The sequence below is a fragment of the Staurois parvus genome, unplaced genomic scaffold (assembly GCF_062004578.1).
Source record: "Staurois parvus isolate SC_StPar_1 unplaced genomic scaffold, SC_StPar_1.0 ptg000047l, whole genome shotgun sequence".
Lineage (NCBI taxonomy): Eukaryota > Metazoa > Chordata > Amphibia > Anura > Ranidae > Staurois > Staurois parvus.
Genome location: NW_028317843.1, coordinates 6,497,691 through 6,520,507, shown reverse-complemented (window position 1 = coordinate 6,520,507; position 22,817 = coordinate 6,497,691). Strand labels below are relative to the sequence as shown.

General features: G+C 42.0%; 1 protein-coding gene across 1 annotated transcript in view; it reads right to left on the bottom strand.

Annotated features, from left to right (window-relative positions):
- Positions 1-22,817, bottom strand: part of ANGPT1 (angiopoietin 1) — a 468,377-nt gene that overhangs the window by 94,546 nt on the left and 351,014 nt on the right. Inside the window, exons 6-7 of the mRNA XM_089664458.1 lie at positions 18,603-18,704; positions 8,385-8,551 (exon numbers count right to left, since the gene is read on the bottom strand). Coding sequence (XP_089520584.1) covers positions 8,385-8,551; positions 18,603-18,704 — 269 coding nt within the window. The remainder of the gene's footprint in view (positions 1-8,384; positions 8,552-18,602; positions 18,705-22,817) is intronic.

Sequence of the window (22,817 nt, the reverse complement as noted above, 5' to 3'; positions counted from 1 at the left end):
CTAATGAACCTGGAGACCAAAGAATAGAAAGAGTCCATCACCTTCCGCCCAATCACTCAGCCTCTTACCGGAAGATTTGACCACCCAAAGGATTGGTCAAATAGCGCAATTATCAGGCCCGGAAGATGTACCATAGGCTTCCAAATGAATCTCCCAGGAGATCCAGATGATATGCAAACTATCTTCTAATCAATAAGATCTCAGATGGCAAGGAGCTCCACGCAGTAAACACCATAGAAGGAAAGAGTAACCACTCATAGTGTAACAATTTAAAAAGGTAATACAATTTATTCACAGTATTTCACTTACAATCAAAAGGTAAAAAAAACGGCCTGTCAGTATAATGTTTCCATCCAATCAAAATGTCCGCCATCCACGGCGGTGCGTGGTTATGTCAGGGGCGGACTGACCATTTGGAAACAGGGGCAAAGCCCGAGGGCCCAGGGTCAGTAGGGGGCCCCATGAGATGCCCCTGGTACCTTTTTATAGGCTTTTTTGAGTTTGGGCAAGGACACAGGGGCCCCATGATTCCCTATTGCCCGGGGGCCCCCATGAATTGTCAGTCTGCCCCTGGCTCCACCCTAGACATTTCGTCACACAGAGGACGTTGTCAGGGGCAACAACCATGGCCCTTTCCATAGATATAGTGTGGAGAAATGACTGTAGCCACCCAGAGACAGAAAGGGGTTTATTTACTAAAGCTGGAGAGTCCAAAATCAGACTCCCTTCTGCATAGAAACCAATCAGCTTCCAGGTTTCATTGCCAAAGCTTCATTGAACAAGCTCAGGTTAGAAGCTGATTGGTTTCTATGCAGAAGGGAGTCTGATTTTGGACTCTCCAGCTTTAGTAAATAAACCCCAAAGTGTCTCATCCACAGAAAAACCAGATGGAAATAAAGGAAAAAGAAACATGAAAGAAAGAAAACATATGCAGCCACCTCATCTAAGGACTGATAAGTTACAATATATAACATTTTTGCTTTTAGGTTTAGATTTATTTGTTAATATATCTATTAAATAATTTATTACAAGTGTTTATAAAGCAGCAACAATTTTACACAGCTCTCTTCATATTGTAAATTTACATCAGTCCCTGCCCCAAAGAAGCTTACAACCTATGGTACATATCTCACAGGCATACACTAACATATTAGGCCAAACTTAGACAGAAGCCAATAAACCTACCAGCATGTCTTTGAAGTGTGGGAAAAAACCTGAGTACCTGGAAGAAACCCACACAGGCACAGGGAGGACATGTAAACTCCATGCCAAAGTGCTCAAAAGTGCTTGTAACTCCCAAACAGAAAATTAATCCACATAAAAATCAAATAAAACTAATAATGAACTGCCATTTGAAGATATGAGAAAAGATCACGCCACACACATTTGAAACTCCATGTGTTCTGGTTGGGATTCAAATCAATGACCCTGGTGCTGAATAGACATGTGCAAGAAAAAAAATTGTTTTGTTTTGTTTCGAAATCTAACAAATTTCGTGTAGTTGGATCCGGTAAATTAGTGCAATTAACTTTCAAGATTATTTTCAGTAATTCCTATTCAAATTCAATTAGAAAACATTTCGACCAAATTAGAAATGTTGTTTGTATTCAAAATTGGTTTAACCAAATTCATAATTGATTCAACAAAATTCGAAAAGTCACTCAAAATCGAAAAGATTTCTACTGAATTAAAAAAAAAATTGACAAGGAGCCGGGACCAGTCCTCAAAGCAAAACTTCCCATTGTGGGAAAAAGTTTCCCTTTAAATTTGTTTTCAAATGTTTGTTCAGTTTTGCTTTCCCATTTGTTTTCCATTTTGTTTTCAAATTTGAATTTGGTTTTGATTTTGTTTTTGAATCGAATTTTGGACAAATTTCGTTTTGTTCTTTTGGATTTGTTTAAATTCGTTATTTTTGTAATTCATTATTCGGGTACATCCGAACCTCTGAATAATGAATACATTCGTCCGAAATGCGATTCGGAACAAAAAGAACTGCACATGTCTAGTGCTGAAAGACATAACTGCTAACTGTAAGCTTTAACCTCCCTGGCGGTATTCCCGAGTGTAGCTCGGGGTAAAGTTTCAGTACCAAAAGCGGTAACCCCGAGCTACACTCGGGCTTACCATGCGGCGTTGCACAGGGATTCCCTACAGCGCTTACCTTGTCCTTCGCTCCCGCAATGCGTCCCCTGAAGCATCACCGGCCATCTCCTACGGCCGATGCTGGCATCTGGCTTTCGTGTTCCGGTCCCTGTGACGTTGGGACGTACGGGCACAGGAACCGGCGGCAAATTTGAAAATTTAAAAAAAATTACATTTTTTTAAAAACGATTATTTCATAGCAAAACATTCCTGTATCAAAGCATTTCACATACATTTTGTCCCTACTGCTTTATCCTGTGCCCTGCCTGCATTTTGACTGTTCTTTCTGCCTGGAAACTTAGAAACGTCCATGGCGTCCAAAAAGCGTCCCTTTAGGTCAAAATCGGTTTTAGAGCGCCTAGAGAACAGCAATAGTAAATCAGAACTACTTGCATAATTGAGTGATAATGATTCATGGGGAAATTCGTCATCAGACACTGAAAACGATTTTGCGACTTTGCTCAGTGATGTGCGAACTTGGCGCTATATTTAAAATTTCAGTGTTTTTGGTTTGAATATATATTTGATTTAAATTTATTATTATATTATTATTTATTATGAGTATTTATTAAATTATAATTTATGATTTCATGTTTCAAGTTTTATCATACCCGGAATGTTTACTAGACTCTTGTTCGGACAGATTTCAGGGAGTTATTCCTAAATTACAGGCCTACAATAAAAAAAATACATATTTCCATGCAAAAAAATGGTACCGCTTTTGGTACAAAATTCCTGACATAATCATACCGCCAGGGAGGTTAATGGCTTGTTTTATCTAGGGGAGACGGCATAAGGAGCTATACTTACCTTATTCTTCCTTCATTCTCTGACCCTCCCAGTGTGTGGGCAGGCCATTGATCTCATCATGTACAATGCAGGTCCTCAGATATACAGCAATCAAGCTGTAGGCATAGGAGTGCTTAGGCACAGGAAGTTGACTTCTCTTTTTTGGGAGAAATTCCAGATAAAGTGTCAATTTTTCTGTGTACTTCTTAGGCACAATTAACATTTCTAGATTTTCCCTCTAACATTGCAATGTTTTAAATTTGGAGTTCCACTTTAAAGTTTAATTAACCTTCAGTTAGCAGGCTACATTCCTCATCGCTAATGTGTGTTTCATGCCAACGTGACCTGCATTTACTGCGAGCTGGGAAACAGAGATAAATATTCTCTTTGCTGCCAGCTCTATCACGAGTGACACTGACATCGATGAGAAATAAGAAGCAATGAACACATTGCTGCCCTGTTCACAAGGCCGTCAGCTTTTCAATGTTCTTGTTTGCCCCAGTGACTCCAAAAGATTCTTCAGAATAGTTTCTTGGATACAGGCTAAGAAAGCAATTGCAGTTCAAAGGGGTAGGTATTTTAAAATTCAGATCCAGGTTTCTGACGTGCCAGGAGCTCTTAAGCTGTCATTTTTTAAAGCTTTAGAGATTGCAGCATGAGAAAAAAAATTGCTTCTTCATAGATGCCTAGAGATTTGGGTCCCTATAGTAACCTTTTCATGGGGCAAGGACATTTTGTATTTGAAAGGGCTTAAGAATTGATTGTCTTTAAAGTAGACGTTATTAAAGTGGAGATGTAAACCCTTCAACTTGAAAATGGTTTATTCGTTTTCAAGTGACTGATACTTGATACTTCAAGAAGAGGACTGATCATCAGATAAGGAAGGTTGTGTTAAATAAAGAATTGGGAAACCTAGCTGCTTGATCATTTCAAACTCCAAATGATTTAGTTGTGTTTGACAAGAGGAATAAGCTTTGCAGAACAGAGAAATCAGGATACGCAGGTCAACGAAATACAAGGAGACATACGCTTTATTCCCCTCTGTGTCAAGGACATAACTAGGGCTGTATTAAACTACTGTGCTGCCCTACGCACAATTGAATGATAATGCATTTTTATCCCAGTGCATCTCCTTGTATGGTGCGAGTATTGTAGGAAAGCCTAATGCTAGAATGTGCTTTTGGAGGAAGGATAATGTCTTCATATTCACAGTTTTCTTTCTAATCACATAGACCAGCAAACAAGAAAAGAGATGATTTAAAATGGTTGTAAAGGCTCAAGGTTTTTCACCTTCATGCATTTTATGCATGAAAGTAAAAAAATCTTCTCTATGCCACATCCCTCCCCCCCAGCCCCCTATTACTCACCTAAGCCTCCTCTCGATCCAGCAATGTGCACTGGAGTCTTGGCTATCCCTCTCCTCATTGGTTGAGACAGAAGTGGGAGCCATTGGCTCCCACTGCTGTCAATCACAGCCAGTGAGCCAACTAGAAGAGAGAGGGGGCAGAGCTGAGCCACGGTTCCACATATGAATGGATACATGGAGCAGTGTGTGCCCCCATAGCAAGCTGCTTGCTGTGGGGCACCTTGACAGGAGAGAGGAGCCAGGAGCGCCGATGGGGGACCTGAGAAGAGTTAGATCCAGGCTGCACTGTGCAAAACCACTACACACAGCAGGTAAGTATAGACATAAAAAATAATCCTTTAGAATCACTTTAATGCTTTTAAAACTGTAGTGAGTCTTCTGACTTCTTTCAACATCTCTTGCACATAACTTCACCTAATGTTCTTTTCCTGAATTTCACAGATGTTCATAGGTTGCTAGAAAAAAGAAGCAATAGATTCCAGCAAATTCTCAGTTGCAGAGCTGAATGGCATATGCTTGGTATTCTTAAAGTGGTTATAACACCTTGCATATACCCAGTACAGTGACTGCCCTCAGGTGATATACAGAGATGAAACAAATCCTCCTACACAAGTTGTACCTGTTCGTCTGCCATCTTCTCTTCTCTATAGCTGTTCAAAGTCCTGAATTTATAAAGCTTTTCTGAGAGTTCAAAAAAAGGGGGCAGAGAGCTGATGTTACACACTGCAGAGTTCAGTGAGGAGAGTTCTGAGAGCTGATTGGAGGGAGGAGAAACAGCCCTCCCCCTCCCCCCTTCACACAGCACACAGGAACAGAGCTGAGGTTGTCAATCAGCTGGATGTCTCTCCCCTGTCACCATTTTTCTCTTGGTGTCAGGAAAACTTGTCAGAAGTGACTCATGCAAATAGCAGAATGACACTGTGGGGAAGATTTACTAAAGCTGGAAAGTGAAAAATAAGGCTCACTTCTGCATAGAAACCAGTCAACTTCAAACCTCAGCTTATAATTAACCTTTAGCCATAAAAACCTGGAAGCCGATTGGTTTCTTGGTTTCTATTCAGAAGAAAGCCTGATTTTGCACTCTACAGCTTTATTAAATAACCCCCTTAGTGCTTTTAACTGAAACAAGTTCGCACTATATAGAGGGATAGGCTTTGTTCATAATTCATGTCTGAGGTTTACAACCACTTTAATATGTCAATATAATATTCCACTCACACTGTAAAAAAATAAAAGTCAGCAGCTACAAAAACTGTAACTGCTGACTTTTAAAAAACAGCCACTTACCTGTCCCTTGATCCCACGGTGTCCTCCCCGCAGCCCGTTTCACCAGCCGTCTAGTGTTCCAGGCGCTGGCATCATCAGTGTGGGCACCTGGCTGTGACAGCTTGCAGCTTCACAGCCAGATGCCCACTGTGCATGCGCGAATAGCGTTGTGCTTCCTGAATGGCCCCGTCATCATCTGGAACCTTTCACGTTTCCCACAAGACTATGGGGAGGAAAGGTAGGATGACAACTTCCGCTTCCGATTGCCTAGGCGATTGCAATGGAAGTGGGAGCAGGAACCTGTCAACTTCGGGTACCCGCTCCCTAAAGGTGCCAATCCTTAATGGGGAGCGAGGTACCAGTCTTTAAAGCGGGACTTCCCCTTTTGGGTGGAGCTCCGTTTTAAGGTGGAACCAAACTCAGAAAGTGAATATTTGCTATGTTATAGGGAAAACTCAGAAATGTTAATTGCGCCTAAGCATTACCCTGTAAAAGTACTTTTTGTATGGAATTACTCCTGAAAAACAGTAGTGCACTTTCTGGTATGCGAGTGTGCCTAGACACTTCTGTTCTGTAGCTTCATAGATGTCTATCTTTAGTGTGATATCTAATGCACTGTTGCCAGTGGCTGCTAGTCTAATGAGACTTGGTGTGAGATTGAGTGATGTGGCTACTGTGATGCTACTGTTTTTTTCTGGAAGCTCTGACATGAGGATACAAAAGCCCTGCCTTTACAAAGATGGCCACCTTCACATGGAGACACATAGTAGATTATGGCATGGTAAATCAGTAATGGCCAAAAGATCAGTTGCAGCAAGACCATAGTCAATACTGGGGACCAGCCCTTTGCCTTTTGCCTGCCTTTTTTTTAAGCACAGCTTCCACAGTTCAAGTTGTCCTTAAGTACCATGGGTCATTCAGCACCACAATTGATGGGAATTCGCTGAAATCTATCCCACTCCACAAGTGAGCCTGTGTACACAGAACAAAGATCTCCATCAACTAAGCCTGCTAGCTGTACTGCACATATTGTTATGACAGCCCTAAAGAAGGTGAGCAATACCATATTTGTGATCCCAAATGTGTCCTTCAGTCTACTCTGAGAAGTTCTCTCTCCTTTGCTTCTTCTGAAGATAATATTTCCTACATGTTGGGAACCAGGATAAGCTGCCTTATCTAAACTAAGAGTTTTCTTTGCCGAGTTTGCATATCAAACACTACTGAGGACAGTACCCCATTGTTCCCCCACTAAGAATTTTTCTATATTTGATCTACTATTAAATACTGCAGATGGCACTATAGATATATGCTTCAGCCTGAAAATTGCAATATTTATCTGCAGGTTGAAGGTTTTCATTTTTATTGATGAAGCCTTGAGCCTGTGATCAGATCTGATATAGTGATTACATGATCAGGAACCACATCTGGAATGTCAGTGAAGACCTTGTCTTTTAGTGACAAATAGTAGGACATTTATTAACATTGTTCACTGTACTAGGGAACTTTATTAAGATCATAGATGGGAAAGGGTTTGAAATGTCCATCTGTCCATGTAAGTCTCCCTGATTACCCAAGGGTTCTACTAGTACTTATGATGCCCTTGACAGATCAGTAATGGGGTCCATTCATTCTTTTTTGTACAAAACAGTGAGATAACCAGCCTAAAGACTGCAGGAACCTCATAAATTCTCTTAAACTGGCACAAGCAGGATTTAAAATATTTTTTACATTTTCCATAAATGCAGAAACAGTAGTGCAGTAGCAGCTCATTTCAGACACAACAGCACATAGTCAATAGTCAGCACAACTTGATATGAATAGATAGGTCTAGTGTAGATATACAGTATTTATAGTCTATCAACAATTGAGTCTTCCACTCTACATATGCAATGGTAGCTACAAGTAAAATGAGAAGAAACATGCTTCGGTGGTTTGCACACTTTGGTAAAAAGCTTTTTAAAAGAAATTGATTAAAAAAAGCTTCTCAACTTGATTTTTACGTGTTTGGTAAGCTTTGCAAGTTTCCGGTGCCTAGAACATGTTGCTGGTGATATAAAAAAGGAAGCAAAGTAATATATACCTGTATACGCATTCTGAAGTTTATGAATTTTATCTGTTCACTAGCCAATTCACTTTTATGTTACATAGCGGACACTGACTTTACAAAATCCTCTTTTTTCCATATCACCTACACATATTTGGTTATTCAAACAGAACATAAAATAGCTATACAAAATGAACATTCAACACTTGTTTAATAAATCAAATCCAATGAGTCAAGGTAAGCATAACAAGGTATAAAAGTCAGTCTAAATTTGTAAGCTGTTATTGTCCCTATGAGGGCACAGGTGTCTTTTAACATAAAAAAAGAAAAGTCAGAGCAAGCAATGGGACGTACAGGAACAGAAAGCGTGTTTCAATTTTGCCTTTAGATGGACTAACGCTTATTTAACCCTTATTGGAAAATATCCAGTGCTTAAAGTCTAGATTGGATAGACTGCATGAAATTCAAATGTACTAAGGCACAAAAGATCCATATCATTTAAGCTACCATTTAGTTAAGCCTACACAACTTTAAATGCAATCAGAATTCCATTAAAATATCCAGACTCCAGTGTATTGCCTATTCCCATCTCAAAAGATTCTATTTTACACTTGCTTCATGTTGTGAATCATGTCATAGGTGTTTTACGAGCACATAAATTGTCCGTCTCGCTTCTTCCTTGGATTGTTATTTTATCAGTTGTTTCAAAGTATTAAATTAGCCCTGTGGGCAGCCTTGGCTCCTAAATGTATAACTCAGTGACATCACATCCCTTACCTGTAATTCTGTTTCTCATTTCCTATGTGGAATCTGTCATACTGTGCATGTGCGTGATTGCCTTCCCAGTCCATTAAGTCAATTCTCATTGAATACTGCCTTTGGCTTGTTATTGCAAATATAAACTCGTTCCCCAGCCAAAATTCACCAGATGGGCTGCCAAACCCCTAGAGGAAAATTAGTAGAATAAAATAGATTCATCAACAGAGAGCAAATGATATTAATGCTTTTTACAAGGTCATTATGTGTTATTTCATACACGCATTTATTAACTGCATAACATAACTGCTATTAGACACGGACACAACTTATTCTTGATACTTGGAAAGAAGGTAAAAGGTTTTTTAAACAGCCTCATAAAATCTTGCAAAGGGATATTAAAGGGTATGTCATGGCAAATTAACAAGACATATGCAGTACATCTCTGCAATACATGCACATTTCTCCTTGTTTTAACCATTTAAAGACACTGCAAGTATAGAAAAATACCTGTTGATCTGCCAGACGTACACTCAGCTCCTAAGTCATCTTGTGCGGTGGCAACATGTAGCATTTTTGTGGACTGAGTGTTGCTAACCCTGACCGGTATTTTGTTGCAATCTAAACCCACCTACTTTCCCATCTCCACAACATAAAGGTTGATCATTCTGTAATTCCAAGATAAAGACTATGAGGGATAATTACCCCCATTGATCCAACATAGGATTTGAGCACTGGACCCTGGACAGCTCTGAATTTCTGACATGATCAACATGTTTTTCACCACTTAATAAGCATATATGAGAAAACATTTTCAATAGAGTATTTACGAGATTAAAAGGGAGCAGAAAAGAGAAGTTCTTTGATAGGGTTTACATTTTTGGGTGACTGGACATTTACAGAGTGATACTACATATGAGTATTTTTTCAGGCATAATACTAATACTGATAATAGTCACTAAGGAAGTTTTCACACTTTTGTAATCCCTTGAGGTGCATTAGAGTTCTTTATGTTGTGCATTAAAGCAGCCATATGCCAATGGACTACAACATGGCAACGACCCATGGCACAGAGTTTGCATTGTGATGCAATGCCATGCTTCTGCACTGGTCACTGCTACATAGTGTGTTAGGATTCCTTTCACAATAAATGGCAGCGTAATGTAACACACTGTATTTGGGCATGTACAGTGTGGTATGTTATGATGCCATTAATTGTGAAAAGAATCCTAACACACTATGTAGTAGTAGCCAACGCACATGCAATATGTTTATCTTTATCTTCTACTGTATACAGTATGTTATTTTCTCATTTGTCTTCTTTGCCCTGTAAAAATATTTTAATTAGGGAATCTAACTTTCTTTTTATGAAATGAAACAGCCTAACCAATCAGCTTGTGGTTCCTTGTGGCCATCCAACCATATGCTGACTGGTTGTTCCAAGGCGTACTTCTTGGATATCACGTTAACCATGTTTTTGCTGCCAATGACTAACAAGCCAAAGGCAAAAGTGGTATATAAATTAGTATAAAGAGTTCTGTCCATTTAGAATATGTCCATTCTAAACCCAGTTCAGATGCACAGTTGTCCACAGGGCCAATGACAGCTGCGATTCTGTCCTTAAGGCACCCTTCACACTTGAGCGATTTGTAGCTAGAAGCTCCAAACTCCAAAATGCTTGAAGGGAAAAAAATAAACTATTCTCAGTGGAGATGGTTCACATTTCCACTCCAAGTCCTATGAAGGCAAACACCTTAAGCTCAAACAAGTTCTGGAGCTTTTCTGGTGCTCAAATTGGGCATATTTTCCCATTTTTGAACATTTGTATTTTCATAGAAATGAATGGAAGCATGTGCAAAAACAAGCAAAAGTCATGTGACAAGATGCACAAAAAATTGCTTAAGTAGGCTACACTCAAGAGTGAATCCAGCCTAATTCTAAAAAGAAAAACAAACCTCTTGGTTTTGGATTTGTGCTATAAGTATTGTCATTTCCTTATAGATAATATACAGTAGATATACAGATAAAAGACCAAGTGGTCCATCGAATCTGCCCAATTATTTTTTTCTATGAACTTTTTTTGTCTGAGTATAGATCTATGTTTGCCCCAAGCATTTTTGAATCTTCTTACTGTTGACTGACTCACTACATCTGCTGGAAGTCTATTTCAAGCATTAACTAATATGCATCAAATAATACTTTCTAAGATTAGTTTTGAACTTTCCTCATACTACCTTGAGGTAATGTCTCTGTGATCTTGATCTTAGCTTCATATTGAAAATACTGCCCTCCTGCACCTTAATAACTCCCTTATTGTATTTAGGTCTCAGTCATGTTTCCCCTTGTCCTTCTTTCCTCAAGACTGTACATAATACGTTCCTGAAGTTTCTCCTGACATTTTTTATTCCTCAGACCTTTCACTATTTTTGTTGCCTGTCTGTGGACTCATTTTATCTTATCACTATCTTTTTGTCAGTGAAGTCTCCAGAACTGGACAGTATTCTAAATGAGGTCTAACTAAAGATCTATATAAAGCAGTGGTTCTCAACCTTTCTAATGCCGCGACCCCTTAATACAGTTCCTCATGTTGTGGTGACCCCCAACCATAAAATTATTTTCGTTGCTACTTCATAACTGTAATTTTGCAGTGGGAGGAGTAGTGCCACGTCATTGGTGTCAGTGGGAGGAATAGTGTCCCATCACTGATGTCAATGGGAGGAATAGTGCCCCATCATTGGTATCAGTGGTAGGAATAGTGCCCTATCATTGGTGTCAGTGGTAGGAATAGCGCCCCATCATTGGTGTCAGTGGGAGGAATAGTGCCCCATCATAGGTGTAAGTGGGGGGGAATAGTGCCCCATCATTGGTGTCAGTGGGAGGAATAGTGCCCCATCATTGGTGTCAGTGGGAGGAATAGTGCTCCATCATTGGTGTCAGTGGGAGGAATAGTGCCCCATCATAGGTGTCAGTGGGAGGAATAGTGTCCCATCACTGATGTCAATGGGAGGAATAGTGCCCCATCATTGGTATCAGTGGTAGGAATAGTGCCCTATCATTGGTGTCAGTGGTAGGAATAGCGCCCCATCATTGGTGTCAGTGGAAGGAATAGTGCCCCATCATAGGTGTAAGTGGGGGGGAATAGTGCCCCATCATTGGTGTCAGTGGGAGGAATAGTGCCCCATCATTGGTGTCAGTGGGAGGAATAGTGCTCCATCATTGGTGTCAGTGGGAGGAATAGTGCCCCATCATAGGTGTCAGTGGGGGGAATAGTGCCCCATCATTGGTGTCAGTGGGGGGAATAGTGCCCCATCATTGGTGTCAGTGGGGGGAATAGTGCCCCATCATTGGTGTCAGTGGGAGGAATAGTGCCCCATCACTGGTGTCAGTGGGAGGAAAAGTGTCCCATCACTGGTATCAGTGGAAGGAATAGTGCCCCATCATTGGTATCAGTGGGAGGAATAGTGCCCCCATCATTGGTGTCAGTGGGAGGAATAGTGCCCCATCATTGGTATCAGGGGGAGCAATAGTGCCCCAACATTGGTGTCAGTGGGAGGAATAGTGCCCCATCGTTGGTGTCAGTGGGAAGTATAGTGCCCCATCATTGGTGTCAGTGGGAGGAATAGTGCCCCATCGTTGGTGTCAGTGGGAGGAATAGTGCCCCATCGTTGGTGTCAGTGGGAGGAATAGTGCCTTATCTTTGGTGTCAGGGGGAGGAATAGTGTCCCATCGTTGGTGTCAGTGGGAGGAATAGTGCCCCATCGTTGGTGTCAGTGGGAGGAATAGTGCCCCATCGTTGGTGTCAGTGGGGGGAGGAATAGTGCCCCATCGTTGGTGTCAGTGGGAGGAATAGTGCCACATCATAGGTGTCAGTGGGGGGAATAGTGCCCCATCATTGGTGTCAGTGGGGGGAATAGTGCCCCATCATTGGTGTCATTGGGGGGAATAGTGCCCCATCATTGGTGTCAGTGGGGGGAATAGTGCCCCATCATTGGTGTCAGTGGGGGGAATAGTGCCCCATCACTGGTGTCAGTGGGAGGAAAAGTGTCCCATCACTGGTATCAGTGGGAGGAAAAGTGTCCCAACACTGGTATCAGTGGGAGGAAAAGTGTCCCAACACTGGTGTCAGTGGGAGGAATAGTGCCCCATCATTGGTATCAGTGGGAGGAATAGTGCCCCCATCATTGGTATCAGTGGGAGGAATAGTGCCCCCATCATTGGTGTCAGTGGGAGGAATAGTGCTCCCATCATTGGTGTCAGTGGGAGGAATAGTGCCCCAACATTGGTATCAGGGGGAGCAATAGTGCCCCAACATTGGTGTCAGTGGGAGGAATAGTGCCCCATCGTTGGTGTCAGTGGGAAGTATAGTGCCCCATCATTGGTGTCAGTGGGAGGAATAGTGCCCCATCGTTGGTGTCAGTGGGAGGAATAGTGCCCCATCGTTGGTGTCAGTGGGAGGAATAGTGCCTTATCTTTGGTGTCAGGGGGAGGAATAGTGTCCCATCGTTGGTGTCAGTGGGAGGAATAGTGCCCCATCGTTGGTGTCAGTGGGAGGAATAGTGCCCCATCGTTGGTGTCAGTGGGGGGAGGAATAGTGCCCCATCGTTGGTGTCAGTGGGAGGAATAGTGCCACATCATAGGTGTCAGTGGGGGGAATAGTGCCCCATCATTGGTGTCAGTGGGGGGAATAGTGCCCCATCATTGGTGTCATTGGGGGGAATAGTGCCCCATCATTGGTGTCAGTGGGGGGAATAGTGCCCCATCATTGGTGTCAGTGGGGGGAATAGTGCCCCATCACTGGTATCAGTGGGAGGAAAAGTGTCCCATCACTGGTATCAGTGGGAGGAATAGTGTCCCAACACTGGTATCAGTGGGAGGAAAAGTGTCCCAACACTGGTGTCAGTGGGAGGAATAGTGCCCCATCATTGGTATCAGTGGGAGGAATAGTGCCCCCATCATTGGTATCAGTGGGAGGAATAGTGCCCCCATCATTGGTGTCAGTGGGAGGAATAGTGCCCCCATCATTGGTGTCAGTGGGAGGAATAGTGCCCCAACATTGGTATCAGGGGGAGCAATAGTGCCCCAACATTGGTATCAGGGGGAGCAATAGTGCCCCAACATTGGTGTCAGTGGGAGGAATAGTGCCCCATCGTTGGTATCAGTGGGAAGTATAGTGCCCCATCGTTGGTGTCAGTGGGAGAATAGTGCCCCATCGTTGGTGTCAGTGGGAGGAATAGTGCCCCATCGTTGGTGTCAGTGGGAGGAATAGTGCCCCATCGTTGGTATCAGGGGGAGCAATAGTGCCCCAAAGTTGGTGTCAGTGGGAGGAATAGTGCCCCATCGTTGGTGTCAGTGGGGGGAGGAATAGTGCCCATCGTTGGTGTCAGTGGGGGGAGGAATAGTGCCCATCGTTGGTGTCAGTGGGGGGAGGAATAGTGCCCCATCGTTGGTGTCAGTGGGGGGGAATCGTGCCCCATCGTTGGTGTCATTTGGGGGAGGAATCGTGCCTCATCGTTGGTGTCAGTGGGAGGAATAGTGCCCCATCATTGGTATTAGTGACACCAATGATTGGGCACTATTGCTCCCACTGACACCAATGATACTTACCTTGCTGACCCCTGCTCCAGCCTGGGCTCGCTCGCTCCCTCCCTCTCCCATGGTACAGACACTTACCGGTCAGATGTCTTCCTTCTCCGGCCGCTCTCCTCCTCTTCACTCGCTCGATCTTCGCGGTTCCGCTCGGCTCCTCCTTTCCAAGCTCCACCTCCTCGCCGGTGATTGGCCGCCTGTGTGCATCTCCTGAGCTACAGTTCCGGCGGCCAATCACCGACGAGGATTGATCCCGGGGGTGTGTCCAGATGACAGGGACGGCATGTCATCCCGCCCACACCTGGAGTCGGATAGAGGAGCGGTGTCTCGGTTCCTAAGGCCATCGGAAATATGTGTTTTCCGATGGTCTTAGGCGACCCCTGGGAAAGTGTCGTTCGACCCCCAAAGGGGTCGCGACCCCCAGGTTGAGAACCGCTGATATAAAGGATCCTCCTTCCTCCTGCTGATGCCCCTTTAGTGATGCATCCTAGAATTCTATTTGCTTTTCCCAGTTTCCAGTTTTGGCGTCTTATGATTTAAGAAGTTTAAGCTGAACGATTTGAACACACCACTTTTTTTTCCTCTGTGGTGTGCAAATACAATGACTAAATTTTCCTTCCACCTCTTCTCCCTGCCTGGCATGGCAAAGCTTGGCTTTGTAACAGAGTATGCAAACAGCTCACTGTTATTCAAATATTGCCTCTTAAGGTTGAACACTAACAATGTGGTACACCATGTTAAAAAAGGTAGGAGAAGCTTTGGGCATGACCAATATAATAAAGAACCATTAAAAATTGGGTTGTAAGTATAGTTTTCAGTTAAAAGTCTACTATGTTGGTGTCAGTTTGTTTACAAAAATATGTAACCCATCCACACTTTGAACTCCCTCTTTGTGAGTCATTGACCTGGAAATAATGCACATCAGGTCCTGACTCTCCTATGCTGTTATGATTTTTCCAGATTTATTTATTTCAGGTACTTATATAGCGCCGTCCATTTACACATATATATATTGTACATTCATATCAGTACCTAACCCTCAAGGGACATACAATCTAAGGTCCCTAACTCACATTCATACATACACATACTAGGGACAATTTAGACAGGAGCCAATTAACCTACCAGCATGTCTTTGGAATGTAGGAGGAAACCAGAGTACCCAGAGGAAACCCACGCAGGCACAGGGAGAACATGCAAACTCCAGGCAGGTGCTGCTGTGGTTGGGATTCAAACTGATGACCCTAGTACTGCCAGATGGAAGCACTAACCATTTAGCCACTGTGCAGATCAATGATTAAGTAGCGAAGCAAGGATAGGTGTGATGGACCCGAATCTACACCTTTAAGAACAGGTCAGCAATAGCAGCTCCCATATGTCTTTTCTGGTAGGTTTCCTTTATTGAGGTTGGCTTGTATTATACAGTGCACTGTGCAATGCTCAGGTAAGGAGGTGGAATGGAGTTCTGGAAGGATATGAGGAAATGTTGGAGCCAGGACGGATACCACAAATGTGCATTGCTGCCTTTCGCTTCCTCTCTCATTGTAGATTCACTTTAAATTTTACAGCATCTTCACCATGAGATTATATGCAGAACTTTCTGGCAAGTCAGTGTTGATAAATGCTTTTGAATTAGCTTCTCTCTAGGGCTGAAATTAAATTAGATGTAAGTATTCTGGGGAAGATGAAGAATGGAGTCTAGTTAAACAGATTTTTTTTTTATTCAGAGAGAAAAAATGAAACCAGCCACCTGTGTTAGGCAAACTGTGTTTCCTATAAAGTCCTTTCCCCAGAAAATGAAATTTTACTAAATTAATTTACATTTGTCTCGGTGCTCTTAAAAACATGACTGGTCAACCCAGTTTCCAGTTACTTGTAAATGAACCGGCTGAAAACTAAATATTCATTAAAGAAAACATTTGTACTTTCACATTTTTACAGTGAAGAAGATAACATCTATTCAAGTCACAATTAAATAATGTGATATTCTATCCACTGAAATCATAATTAAGTTAACACATGTTTCATCTCAGATTGTATAGCTATAGTGAGAAATCTGCTTCAAAAGGTACAAAAATAGGCATGTACAGAGAAGAACAGGAGACAGCACTAGGGAAGGAGGAAAGATTGAATAATAGAAGAAACAGTTTTTCAGACATCCTGCATGTAGAAGTCTCTAAGGATGAGGGTTACCCTCTTTTTTACACTGTATTTGGCTCACGTTCAGACAGTATTAGGCTACATGTACACCAGCCTACTGTGAACGCCGGCCGCGGTCAGAGTAGTAAAACGTGCACCGTTTAGGAAGTATTTACTGTAGATGCGCTGGCGATGTCACCGGCACATGCTCACTGTGTTCTCAATGGACAGGGTGCCATCCATTGAGAGAGTCGTGCAGCAACAGAAACTCCCTTTGCACATGTGTGGGACTCGGAGTGATGACATCGCAGCTTGGCCAATCAGATGGCAGCAACCCAGAAAGAAGATGGGGTGAAGATGAAAGCCTCAGGGAGCCTTGACAGCACTCTGCTGGAGGGCTTCATTTTCAGGTAAGTCTTTCATAATGTGCTAGTATGCCATGCATATTAGCATGCATAAATGCTGAAGCGCAGTGTGCAGAAGTCGCAATTTGTCTGCAGAGTCAATAGCTAAAGACCTCCAAACTTCGCATGGCATTAGATTAGCACAACAACAGTGCATAGAAAGCTTAATTGAATGGGTTTTTATGGCCAAGTAGCTGCATCCAAGCTTTACATCATCAAGTGCAATGCAAAGCGTCGGATGCAGTGGTGTAAAGCACGCTGCACTGGACTCTAGAGCACTGGAGACGTGTTTTCTGGAGTGATGAATCTGTTTGGCAATCCCATGGACATGTCTGGGATTGGCGGTTGCCAGGAGAACGATACTTGCCTGACTGCACTGTGCCAAGTGTGAAGTTTGGTGGAGGGGGGATTATGATGTGGGGTTGTTTTGAGGCGTTGAGCTTGGCCCCTTAGTTCTAGTAAATGGAACTATTAAGGCGTCAGCATACCAAGACATTTTGGACAATTTCATGCTCCCAACTTTGTGGGAACAGTTTGGGGGTGGCCTCTTCCTATTCCAACATTACTGTGCATCAGTGCACAAAGCAAGGTCCATAAAGACATGGATGAGCGAGTTTAGGGTGGAGGAACATGACTGGCCTGCACAGAGTCCTGACCCCAACCCGATAGAACACTTTTGGGATGAATTAGAGCTAAGACTGTGAGCCAGGCCTTTTTGTCTGACATCAGTGCCTGACCTCACAAATGTTCTTCTGGAAGAATGGTCAAACATTCCCATAGACACACTCCTAAACCTTGTGGACAGCTTTACCAGAAGAGTTGAAGCTGTTATAGCTGGAAAGGGTGAGCCAACTCAATATTGAACCCTATGGTTTAAGGCTTAGGATGTCATTCAAGTTCATGTGCGTATAAAGGCAGACGTCCCAATACTTTTTGGCAATATAGTGTATATATATATATACACATTGCTAAATATAGATGCAAGCTTGATTTTAGCTAATGGGCCATATCTTTTCTGAATTCTACCAGAAGGCATCTATATATGGTGGTCATTAAACAGTATTTGCTTTATCTCTGCTTGTCATTCTGCCACTTCAAGCATGAAAGCACAGTTCCATACATCTGCACAGAATACCAAATATAATGGAAATTGCTAAAAATACTTTGATACCGTGCCATTTATCACTGAACGTAAAACAGGCTTATCCAATGTTCACTGGTTGTTTAAAGTGATTACTTGCAAATGAAAGAACTAACTCCAAAGTAAACTTCAGATATTATCACAGAAAAGCATTAAATTAAGTAGTCTTAAACTAAACTTTGTTAGCAGACATGAAACACCCAGTGACAAGAATGCCTGGGACTACTTATTCAGAGGTGCATGGACGTGACATTTAGCACAGACTGGGAATCTTTTGACATACAAATTACAGTCTGATTGACCCACCCAACTGGTCATTCAATATTTCAGTTAAATATAGAAAAATCAACCAAGTTCAATTACAAAAAAGCAACTGGAGAGCTAAAAATTTTTTTTGGATTTGAGCCTTGCATTTGTTATTTGCAAAGGATTCTAAAGCCAATGAAATCATTACAACCACATTTCCCCTCATTTTTCAATCAAAATCAGTAAAAAAAACATAAAGAAGTTTGGTAAACTAGATACAAATGGCAGAGATGGTTGAAATTTAGACCAGGTTAAAAAAAAATGTGTCCAATACAGAAAAATAGTTATTATGATTTGTTGGGCTCGATTTACAAATACAAAAAGGGAGTTTTCACTTTGCAGGGAAATGTTTCCTTTGCTTAGTGAATAAGATGAAGTTCTGCTGACTTCCTTTATCCAATCACATGCAAGCAAAAAGTTTTATTATTTTTCTTGCATTTGATTGGTTGTACTTTGCACAGTGAATTTCACATTCCTTAGGCTATAGGAAAATAGGCAAAGTGAACAGCACATTTACCTTTTGGAAATTAACCTCTTTATGTCTAAATGTACAAATGTTATTTTTGTCTATATACTTTCCTTCTCCCATATCACAACAGAAACAGAAAAGAGACAATCTGGTAGGTTATTAATGATACCAATGAGTTCCACTAATGTCTTTACCATTTTATATTCTTTCCAGCCTCTCTGGAAATCCACAGTTCCATCTTCTCTGTGCTGAATTGCAGTCCAGCCTCCACCTGACGTTTCCATATTACAATACACCTTAAGGAACCAAAGGAGATAAGGAGAAATTTGTTTTTTTTTTAGTTGAATGTGCATTCAGATGCTTTTTATTTATTTTTAAGAGTATTAGAAAACATAAAAAAGTGCCAAAAGAGAGTACAGAAGAACATACGATGGTAGATGGGAGAGTGGAATAAAATCAATTTTTTGATTTATTCTTTATGCCAGGACTTCCTAGATGCATATACCTACACATTCCACTGCTTTCACCAGCAACAAATCATGTATGTAAAATGGTGGAATAATATTGGTTATTTGGTGAATGCTGTCTATCAATTCTAGATCCAAAAGCCAATGGTGTGCAGTAACAATGAATACTTGGTTCTTGACATAGAATACAGAAAAACTGCCCTCCTGGAAGGGTGTTAACAATTCCTGCTAATTGTAGCTTATTGTGGCAGATGATCCTGCCCAAAACTGACTCCTCCTTTCGAAGCATCTCACATCATGACAGCATAATGAATGTCCTTCAGTCGTATCCAACTTTTATTGAATATTTGGGCCAGCTCCCTTAGGTACAATGCCTGAAACACTTAAATGATAAGTTCACCTTTATACAAAAAACAATAAATACACATTTTTGTGCAGGTAAAAAAATATGCATTTATTATTTTTTTTGCAGGAGCCTGTAAACCATCCTGAAGATCTCTCAGTATATCTGTTTGCCCGTATGGGATGTACGGGTAAGCAGATATACTGACAGGAAGAATCAATGAACTACCACGGAGCTGTGGAGCCGACAGCTGCTAAGGCTGTTGGGACTTGTAGTTTCTCATTCACAAAACACAGTGAATGAGTGATGCAGCCGTGTGAGTAGAGCCCTGCACGACCATGTTTTTTAAAAATTTGACAGCTAGAGAGGGAGGAAAGATCCCCCACTAGCTCTCAAAGCAGGGGGAGCAGGGGCCGATGCATTCAAAACATGTTACATGTTACACCCTGAATGTGCATGTAACATGTAACAAGTTATTTTTATACAGGATTTATATAGTGCCAACAGTTTGCGCAGCGCTTTACAAAATGCGTTTTTAAAGGTGAACTTATCCTGTAAAGCGGAGTTCCAGCTGTTTTTGTGTTTACAAAAACTGTAGCTGCTGACTTTTAATAAACACACACTTACCTGTCCTGGGGTCCAGCGATGTGCTTACCCGCGCAGTCCCTTCTCTCCTTCTTTTCTCCCCAGCGCCGGCATCTCAACTGTGGGCAGCAGGCTGTGACAGCTTGCGGCTTCACAGCCGGGTGCCCACTGCACATGCTGTGCATCTTGATTGGTCCAGAAGTCTTCTGGGACCTGTGAAGGTTCCCAGGAGACTGTGGGAGGAAGACGGGGGGCCGAAAATCTGTCTCACTTCACTGCGGCAAACTGAGCCGGAATTGAGAGCGCATACCTGTCAAAACCAGGTATCCACCTCCCCCCCCCCCCCAAAAGGTGACAAATATGGTAGTGGAGGGGGGAGGAGGAAAACACTTTTTGGTGGAACTCCACTTTAAAATACTTTTTCTTTGCATTTTTTATGAAGTAAGTCACCAGGTCTTCCTCAACCGTTCCCAATTGCTCAGCTTGAGACCAGCATGCAGAATGTGATAGCACATGTGCATAGCCAATTTATTCAAACACACCAGAGCCAATTTAGATAGGAGCCAATTAACCTACCAGCATATTTTAGGAGTGTGGGAGGAAACCCACACAAATCCAGACTAAACATACAAATAGGTGTCTGTTTATGGACCAGCGGTAATAGATCGCTGCTCAGTTCTCCGGCATTCTCGGAGAACACAGTTCTCCTGTTAATGCAGTTTATGAAGCAGTTCTCCAAACGAAGGGAGAACGGTCTCCAAACGCTGGAGAATGGTCTACAAACTCTGAAAAACGGCTCATTTTACTATAATCTCGCGAGATTACAGTAAAAGATCAGTTTACTAAGCAGAGGTAAATTATCTCTGCTTAGTTTTCGGTCCCTCTGATTCTCCAGCTCTGGGCTGGAGAATCTGGAGGGAGAACACAGATCTCCAGAGAAGGGCTGACATGATCTCCTGAGTGTCATAAACTGTGAATGACCAGAGAATAGCTGAGATCTGTTGAATCGCAGCTATTCTCTGTGTCATAAAAGGACACCATAGTGTCTTGGCCGATATTTGCTATATGGTACATCATACAACTGAGGATTTAATGGGGTGGCAATACTGCTGCACTTCTCCTGAATTCAGAGCAGCATTGTCACACGTGAGGTTAACTTTATTGGTAGGGTCAATCTGTATTTGTGAGACTTTGCAGGCAGACCAAAAGAAAACTGTAAGTGCAGATGAACTATTTTTTTAACAGTAGGCCATAGTTCTACTTTAATACAGCGTACAGTAACCCAGTAACAAAAACTGCTCAAATGTTTCCAGTTGACCTCCTTTTAAAAGCTAGTACCGAATGTAAACAACAGTTGCAGTAAGATTTGTGCCACTGTTGAGATAATTAATGACCAAAATAAATCCATAAAAGTTGACCTGCTAATGTATACTTGAAATAGTTTTGCGAAAAAAAAAACACCCAGCCAAGATGGAAGCATTTTTCTAGACCAAAGTCAATTTCATCTTGAACAACACTGGCTTTTGCAGGTCAATGCTTTCCTGTGTTTTGCTCTCATTCCTGGTTTTACTACTTTGGAAAAAGCCCAGGAGGATTAGTGAGTAAGTAAGGTGGTACACAACTCTAAAGCAAGGGCCTGAATGATTTAATGTTTTGGAAGTACATGCTTTACGTAGTACAGTACAAGTCTCTGTGTCTAATTCTGTGTGATTTACTATTCAGTCTAGCTTCGCCTAACAAACTGCTTACACTACATGCGTTTGTTGGCATAGAGTACAATCTAGTGATCAGAATGCACACTCTTCCCTAATCCCAATGTGCTATGACGATTTCACAGATTATTTTAAATAAACAATAACAATAAAGTAGGACAAGGTTTTTGGAGCAGCAAATGTATACTAGAGAAAACAGCCTACTAGCAACCTACTTTGAGGCTTGTGAAGCACAGATAGAGAATACACTAACATAAGAGTACCACAGCCTGTTCACAAATACTAGAAAAGTCACAAACTTGGGAACCTCAATCTGAACAAATCATTGAAAAAAGTATCAGCAGTGATTAGCTTCAGGTAAAACGTTCTGCTAAAATAATCAGCTGATCCAGATATATTGTTAGGTGGAGTTTTATTTTAAAGTGGTTGTAAAGGGTGAAGTTTATTTTACCTTCATGTATTCTATGCATGAAGGTAAAAAACCTTCAGTATCCACCTCCCACTGCTGCCCCCCTTATACTTACCTAAACCCAATTTCAATCCAGCAATATTCACAACAGCGGCTGCTTTTCCGGGTCTCTCTGTACTCATTGGCTGAGACACAGTTGCAGGAACCATTGGCTCTCACTCTTGTCAATCACAGCAAGTGAGGAAGGCGTAGGGGGTGGGACTGAGCTATGCTCTGTGTGTCCCATACTTGGGAGCAAGCATGCACGAGTGTCCCCAGAGCATGCCGTTTGCTCTGGGAGCATCTGGCAAGGGACAGGGGCCAGAAGCACCAGCAAGGGACCCAAGATGAGGAATGGCACAGAGCAGGCAAGTATGATTTGTTTTTTATTTTAATGGAAAAAAAATATAACCTTTGGAACTGCTTTAAATGTAACTTTTCTTGTAAAAATTGGACTTGACCCATCATATTAAAGGACTAATGGGAAGACTAAAGAGCAGGCAGAATTAGGTGAGTCTTTTAGAGAAAAAGTTGAGATGTGCACATAACTTCAGCTGCCTAGACCTCTGGTCCTACTGACCATTTTGACATATATTAGTCACTGAAGGTAACCTCTGCCTATACATTATTCATGTCTGGCTCCACAGGAGCCAGCTGCCAGAATGCAATAGCCTGTAGGGGAGATTCCACCATCCTGGCTCTTTATAGTGTGGATGGAAGAATTTACTAGATTTCTCTAGTTCAGCCCGTAAAAAAATATGTGTCTGGCCAGCCTCAAGCAGCCCATAGATTATGCAATTTTCTTTCCTTCCACCACAGGTTGAAGGAAAGAAAATTACTTGATTCCCCCCATC